The sequence below is a fragment of the Bidens hawaiensis genome, unplaced genomic scaffold (genome assembly GCF_021521415.1).
Source record: "Bidens hawaiensis isolate Kalapana, Puna unplaced genomic scaffold, B.hawaiensis_p1.1 tig00021498_1, whole genome shotgun sequence".
Taxonomy (NCBI): Eukaryota; Viridiplantae; Streptophyta; class Magnoliopsida; order Asterales; family Asteraceae; genus Bidens; species Bidens hawaiensis.
In genome coordinates, this window is record NW_027493335.1 from 433,983 (window position 1) to 441,579 (window position 7,597).

The window sequence follows — 7,597 nt, forward strand, 5'->3', positions numbered from 1 at the left end:
AGCACACAAACTTGCTGCAACATATTCAGCCTCGATAGTGGATAAAATAACTATTTATAGCTTTCTCGAACACCAACACACTGCAACACTACTATATAAACATATATCCTGAAGTACTTTTCCTATCATCATTGTCTCTTGCATAGTTGTTGTCCGTGTACACCATCAACCCATCCTTTTTAAACTTATCATACTTTAAACCAAAATTGTAAGTACCAATAATGTACCTTAGGATCCATTATTAAATCCTTCTTCATGGACTCTTTAAACTCACTGCATATTGCCTCGTCACTTCCTGCATATAATAAATCATGTACATACAAACTCACCATTAAAGTTTTATTAGTTGTTCCTTTTATGAATAAAGTATGATCATAACTACTTCTTTTGAATCCTTCTTTCTTGAAATATGCTTCAATTTTATGAAGCCTGCTTCAACCCATACAAGCTTTCTTTAACTTGTACACCTTTTCTTCCTCTCCTTTCTTCATAAACCCTTCAGTTTGATTAACGTCCACAGTTTCCTTCAAATCTCCATGCAAGAATGCACTTTTCACGTCCAGTTGATAAACAATCTAGTTTCGTTTGGCAGCTACAGCAAGAAACATTCTAATGGTGTCCCATCCAGACACCGGTGCAAAGACCTCACCATAATCGACCCCATCCTTTTGAGCATACCCCTTCACAACCAATCTTGCCTTATATTTTTGAACTTCTCCCTTCTCGTTTAACTTTGTCTTGAACACCCATTTAACCCCAATTGGCTTCACATCAGGCCTAATACTTACCAGCTCCCAAGTGTTAGTTTTCTCTATTGCTTCTATTTCAACTTTCATTGCTTTTACCCATTTTTCTTCCTTTGAAGCCTCTTCATAATTCATTGGATCTTCAATTGCACTGAACATCATCATCAAATCATCCTCTGCATAGTTGGTATGATAATCATTCATCCAACTTGGTGCCCTCCTGATTATGCCCGAACGAACATCAGGGGCAAAAACCGTCATTTTCACTTTCACTTACCTCTTCTCCCTCCTGTTCTTCATTTTGAGATACTGTTTCATTAGGGGTTCTTTCAACATCTTCATTTTCCTCATCATCATTTATTGAAAATGATTCAGAGGTCTCTCCCATTTCTTCTTCTTCTTCTTCTTCTTCTTCTTCTTCTTCTTCTTCTTCTTCTTCTTCTTCTTCTTCTTCTTCTTCTTCTTCTTCTTCTTCAATAACCAGTTGTTCCTGATCTTCCTTTCCCAAATTCCAATCCCATTTTCCTTCTTCATCAAATGTCACATCACGACTAATGACTATCTTCTTGGTGTTAAGATCATACAGCCTAAAGGCCTTTGATTCAGTACTCATCCCAAGAAGTATGCATTTATGACTCTTGTCATCCAATTTGGTTCTCAACTGCTTTGGAACATGAACATATCCAACACAGCAAAAAACCTTAAAGTAATTTACACTTGGTTTTCTCCCTGTCCACAATTCTTCAGGGAACTTTTTATCTAGGCTTCTACTTATGCATCTATTTAAAACATGACATGCCCAAGCTACGGCTTCTGCCCAGAAATGCTTAGGCATCTCCTTTTCGGATAAGAGACAACTAACCATTTCATGAGTGTTCGATTACACCTTTCAGCCACCCCATTTTGTTGGGGTGTATAGGCAGCCGTTAGTTGTCTTTTGATCCATTCTTCTTCACAAAAGCTTTTGAACTCTTGGGAGGTGAACTCCCCCCTCTATAACTTCTTAGACATTTAATATTATTCCTAGTTTCCTTCTCAACCTCTACTTTAAATTTTCTAAACCACTCAAAAGCTTCTCCTTTTGCCCCCAATACGTATACCCACGTTTTTCTACTAAAATCATCAACAAAGACCAACACATGCCTCTTACTGCTTAAGGAGATAGGCTTGACGGGCCCACAAATGTCAGTATGCACCAGCTTTAACCTTTCTGAAGCATGCCACTTGCTCTTCTTTGGTATCTCCACACGCTCTTGCTTTCCAAGAGAACAAACTTCACAAACTCTAGTTTTCTGAGCCACCTTTGACATCCCTTCAACCATGCTAATTGAATTGCATGGTTCTCAAAGCTTTATGATTCACATGGGCAAATCTCCTATGCCATAAGTCTCCCCCCGTGGTAGCTTGCAAGCAATAAGCCAACTCACCCATCTTAACAAAGATTGGAAACATCTTATTCTTTGTCATTACGGATGTCATAAACAGCCCCCTTGTCGGATGATACACTTTTGCTTTGCCCCTTTGAAATAGAAAGCTAACCCCTTTCTCTTGAAGCTGCCCCACGCTTAGAAGGTTTGATGTCAACTCGGGATGAGCATAATAAACTTTGCTGATCAGTTGACATGTACCGTCAACCTGTAGCCTTACATCTCCAATACCCCGTACTTCCAGTCTCTTATCATTCCCTAGCTTCACAGAGTGAGAAAAACTATCCAACTTTGCAAACCATGACTTATTCCGGTCATGTGGTTTGAGCAAGCTGAATCAAGAAACCAAATTCTTTCTTTCCCATCTCTTGCGGATTCCAACTCAACCATCAACACTTTCTCTTCCTGAGTTTAGTTCTTCATTCTCATCAAATTCTGCATAATTTACAGCATTTTCTTCCGATGGACACTCGTATTGGAAGTGCCCAAACTTGTGGCATCTATAGCATTCCACTGTATTCTTATCAAACGAGCCTCTATCCCTTCCTCTACCAAATGAAGATCTTCCTCTTCCACGACCCCTGCCTCCTGAAGCTTCTTGTTCAACTTTCAGTGCTTGTTCTTCTGTTGATCTCTTCATCAACTTGTGTTCATGAACAAGGAGAGAACTCTGCAGCACATCTACTGACATCTCATCTAGATCCTTCGATTCTTCAATAGAACACACAATTAAATTAAAGTTTTCAGTGAGTGTCCTTAGAACCTTCTCAACAATAGTAACATCCGTCATCACATCGCATCTCGTTGGCAATAACCATTACCCTTCCAAGATAGTCAGTCACGCTCTCACATGTCTTCATCTCGAGCACTTCGAAGCTTCTCCGAAGTCATTGTAATTGTGCCCTCTTCACCTGGGCACTTCCTTGGTACTTTATCTTCATGGCATCCCACACTTGTTTAGAGGTCTCCTTTAGGGTAATTGTCTTTAGTATTGATTTATCAATTGACTGGAAAAGATAATTCAATACTTTCAGATCTTTCAACTTATTTTCTTCATAGTTCTTTCTTTGTGTAGCAGTGGCTTGCTCTCCGGGTTTAATCTCAGCATACCCATCGTTCACGACACTCCAACACTCTTTGGATTGAATGAGATTCTTCATGACCATACTCCAATGATCGTAATCTCCATCAAACCTTGGAACATGAGTTGCCTGGAAACTGCTTCCTCCTTCTTCAGCCATCGCTAAACAGTCTTCTGATAACACCGACGATCGTCTTGCGCTCTAATACCACTTGAATTGTCAAGTGAATAAATAGAACACAAAGTATTTTAGTGCATACCTCTTCAATAAACTTAACCGGCTTTAAATAGCCAAAAGACTACAACATTCATAAGCAACTAACAACTAGAAAATAGGAACTAGCAGAATATAAAGGAAGAATGAAACAAACTAAAGACTAGAAGTTGGAGTCCGCATGACTCACTTATTTTAAGCAAAAACCAAACAGAAACATAATTGCTCTTCCATGCATACGTGGATATGATCCAATAGGCAGGGCCGGATTTGGGCCTGTGCAGGCTAGGCAGCCGCACAGGGCCCAAACCCAAGAGGGGCCCATTTTTTTCCACATCTAATATTAGTCCAGCAGCCCAATTCCTAAGTGGCCAATTTTATTCAAATTAATAATAATAATACGTAGGCAGCAACATCGCTTCATATTATGAACGGCAGGGAGCAACAACAAGGGCCGAGGGGTTTCTGTAATCACTGATTCTGAGTGTTACAAGGATTCACGAAACAACAAGACCAAGTTTAAGGATTCACGACATTAAAACAGGTATTAATCGTTGATTATTTGATAATATCTTTAATTTGGCTTCCAAACTAGGTTTTGGTTCTGAACAGGGTTTTTTTTTCTTAGTTGAAATTGAAGCAACTTTGTGATTTCTTTAATTAAGTTTGACAATTGATTAAGGTATGTATTATAGAAATAATCATTGTAGAAAAATAAATTGAGGTATTGTTATAAAATTCGTAACAGTAGTGTATGTAAGATTTTTTAATTCTTGCTTTACAAATTGAGTGGTGTATTGAGGATGATAAAAAATTATCATGTTAGATTTTTAATTCTTGCTTTACAAATATAATTTTGTGGTATATTAACAATTTTGTAGATCATGTAAAATTGTTAATTTAGAAACGAGTGTTACCTTGTGTTGGTATATTAACAGTTTTGTATATTTTGCAGAAGTTATGCCTCCTAAACACTTATCCGGATATCAAAAAGGAAAAAAGAGAAAAATAGATGAAGCCATAAGAAAGTCTCAAGCCATGGATATGTTTAAGTATTTACCAAAACAACCTCAAGGTTCTAAAGTTGATGAATCTAATGTCAATGCCAATGTTGATGAAGCTAATGTTGAAGAAGATGTTGTTGGTGCTAATGTTGAAAAGGATGATGTTGGTACTAATGTTGAAGAAGATGTTGTTGGTGCAAATGTTGAAAATGATGATGTTGGTACTAATGTTGAAGAAGATGATGTTGGTGTTAATGTTGAAAAGGATGGGGAGGATCAAATTGATATTTTTGATCCTTGAAATTGGGATGGACTTAATCCTAACATGATCAATGTTTTGGTAGAGAAAGGTCCAAAACGAGATTTGACCATTGATAAGGGTCCCAAGGATAAACTTGGAAGACGATTTCATGCCACTTTATATACTAGAACTTTATCAAATAAGGAGAATTGTGATAGAGAGTGGTTAGTGTATTCAAAAGAGCTTGACAAAGTCTTTTGTTTTTGTTGTAAGCTATTAAGAAAAGGGCTTCCAAAAGGTCGATTGGATAGTGAAGGTTATAGAGATTGGCAACATTCTACCACTAGCCTTAAAGAACATGAAGTTAGCTTAGAACATTTGAAGAATATGGCTAGTTGGTTTGAAGTGCGTCAAAGGTTAAAAGTCAATGAAACAATTAATAAAGTGGCATACGAGCACTTTAAGAAAGAATGCGATTATTAGAGACAGGTCCTTTTGAGAATTATTGCATTCGTGAAATTTCTTGGTAAAAAAACTTTGGTATTCCGTGGGACAAATGAGAAGTTATATGAAGAAGATAATGGAAATTTTTTGGGATTGGTTGAGAAGGTAGAAGAGTGATCTGATTATGAAAGAACACGTGCGACGTATCACAAGTGATGAACTTCACGTGCATTATCTTGGTCACGGTATCCAAAATGAGTTAATCTTGTTACTAGCTCAACAACTTAAATCCGAAATCATCAAGAAGATAAAACAAGCAAAGTATTACTCCATCATACTTGATTACACCCCGGATACAAGTCACCAAGAACAAATGTCTTTACTAGTGAGGTATGTCGATTTCAACTCTAGTTTTGTTACAGTTGAGGAATCTTTTTTAGGTTTTTTGATTGTTGATGATACCACCAGTAAAGGAATATTTGATATTACACATGAGGAATTAAAGGCTCTTGGTCTTGATATTGATGATATGCGCGGTCAAGGTTATGACAATGGGTCAAACATGAGAGGAAAACATCAAGGAGTTCAAAGGAGATTTTTAGATATAAATCCTAGAGCTTTTTACACTCCATGCGGTTGCCATATTCTTAATCTTGCACTATCTGACATGGCTACTACTTGCACTAAAGCTAGAGGTTTTTTTGGACTTATACAACGAATTTATAATATCTTTGCCAGTTCTACTAAGAGGTGGAAAATATTGAAAGACAATATTAAGGGATTGACTCCTGAATCGATGTCCGCCACTCGTTGGGAAAGTCGTGTTGATAGTGTTAAGGCTATTAGATTCCAACTTTCAGATATAAGAGAAGCTTTGCTTGAACTTGCAGAAAAAGATGGTGATTTTAAAATTCATAGTGAAGCCGACACACTAGCAAGAAAAGAAATTGGTGATTTTGGGTTTTTGGTAGCAATTGTCATTTGGTATCAAATACTAAACACAGTTAAGGTGGTGAGCAAAAAGTTGCAATCTAAAGAAATGGTTCTCAATGTTTCTATTAAAGAAGTGAAAAATTTGATTAACTTTTTTAAGGAATATAGAGAAGTGGGGTTATCAGAGGCAATTGAAGTAGCTAAGGAAATTGCTATTGAAATGGGTGTTGATTCAGTTTTCCCTCAAAGGTGGCCTATCTTAGGAAAAAACAGTTTGGCGAGACTTCAAGTGAACAAGAAGTTTTATTTTCAGCCGAGGAGGATTTCAAAGTCAATTACTTCTTATTTGTTGTTGATCAAGCAATTGCTTCTCTAGAATCAAGATTTGAACAATACAACGAGTACAAAAAACTTTTTGGTTTTTTGTTTCCTAAAAAGTTGAAGGAACTAGAAGACAAAGATCTTATGTCGTGTTGTATTCTTCTTCAAGATGCATTGAAGTATGGAGAAGCATCCGATATTGATGCTAAGGAACTTTATATGGAGTTGAAACTGATGGACATGTATCTACCTGATGATATTATCACCCCTATTGATGCGTTAAACTTTCTTAAGAAGGCCGATCATTATCCGAATGCATTAGTTGCATAGAGAGTCTTGTTGACGATTCCAGTGACGGTCGCATCCGCGGAAAGAAGTTTTTCAAAATTAAAGTTGTTAAAGTCCTACTTACGATCTACAATGTTCCAAGAAAGACTCAATGGATTGGCATTGTTAGCTATTGAGAGCAAGATGCTAGAGAGTATGGATTATAGCAAGTTGATCGAGACATTTGCTCAAAAAAATGCTAGGCAAGCCTCAAGATTCGTGTAATCAAGTAACTTTAAAAAGTATGTCATTTTGCTACGTTTGTATTGTTTTGTTTATCGTTATTACATTTAACAACTTAACGCTTTATTTTGATATATAAATATTTGCGTTAAATTTTTTGGGGCCCGGTTATATAACTCGTGCAAGGCCCACGAAAACCATTGAGCTCTCGGGGACGGCCCTGCCAATAGGTATTAGGTAATACCTGACACAGAAGCAAACATATTCGTATAAAAAAAGTTTCACGGCAATGAGCAAATATCTTGTCTTAGTTTTGGAAGATGGTGTAAATTTCGATTTTAGTTTCGCTCTTGCTTATATGTACTTCATATTTTTTTGGTTGTTTCTAGATTATTGCTAGTTTGACAGTTTTAAATAAATTTTTCACTAGAAAAAGGAAAGTTGGGTCCATCTTAAAATTTGGTTTGCAATTAATGTTAATACACTAACATGTCAAACTCTCAAATAAAAATTCACAAAAACAAAAGGCCCCATGTTATGACTTATGGCCATTAATGTTTGCTATATGTAACAAAAAGAATTAACCTAACCGGCCACATCTCAAAGGAACCTCAAATTCAAGAGACTAACAAACACAAGCAACAATGCCACCGGAGAATAGATCCAAAACACCACC

General features: G+C 36.8%; 3 protein-coding genes across 3 annotated transcripts; 2 read left to right on the forward strand and 1 right to left on the reverse strand.

Annotated features, from left to right (window-relative positions):
- Nucleotides 1–575: 575 nt before the first annotated feature.
- On the reverse strand, nt 576–1,007 carry LOC143563566 (putative mitochondrial protein AtMg00820). The gene has a single exon (XM_077051076.1). It carries the CDS (start codon nt 1,005–1,007, stop codon nt 576–578), a length of 432 nt encoding a protein of 143 aa, XP_076907191.1.
- Nucleotides 1,008–3,913: 2,906 nt separating this feature from the next.
- Nucleotides 3,914–6,741, forward strand: LOC143563568 (uncharacterized). The gene is made up of 3 exons (XM_077051079.1): nt 3,914–4,012; nt 4,424–6,362; nt 6,452–6,741. The coding sequence occupies exons 2-3, from the start codon at nt 5,342–5,344 to the stop codon at nt 6,739–6,741; spliced, it is 1,311 nt and encodes a 436-aa protein (XP_076907194.1). The 5' UTR covers nt 3,914–4,012; nt 4,424–5,341.
- Nucleotides 4,798–5,196, forward strand: LOC143563567 (uncharacterized). Its single transcript, XM_077051078.1, has one exon. The coding sequence runs from the start codon at nt 4,798–4,800 to the stop codon at nt 5,194–5,196; it is 399 nt and encodes a 132-aa protein (XP_076907193.1).
- Nucleotides 6,742–7,597: the final 856 nt, after the last annotated feature.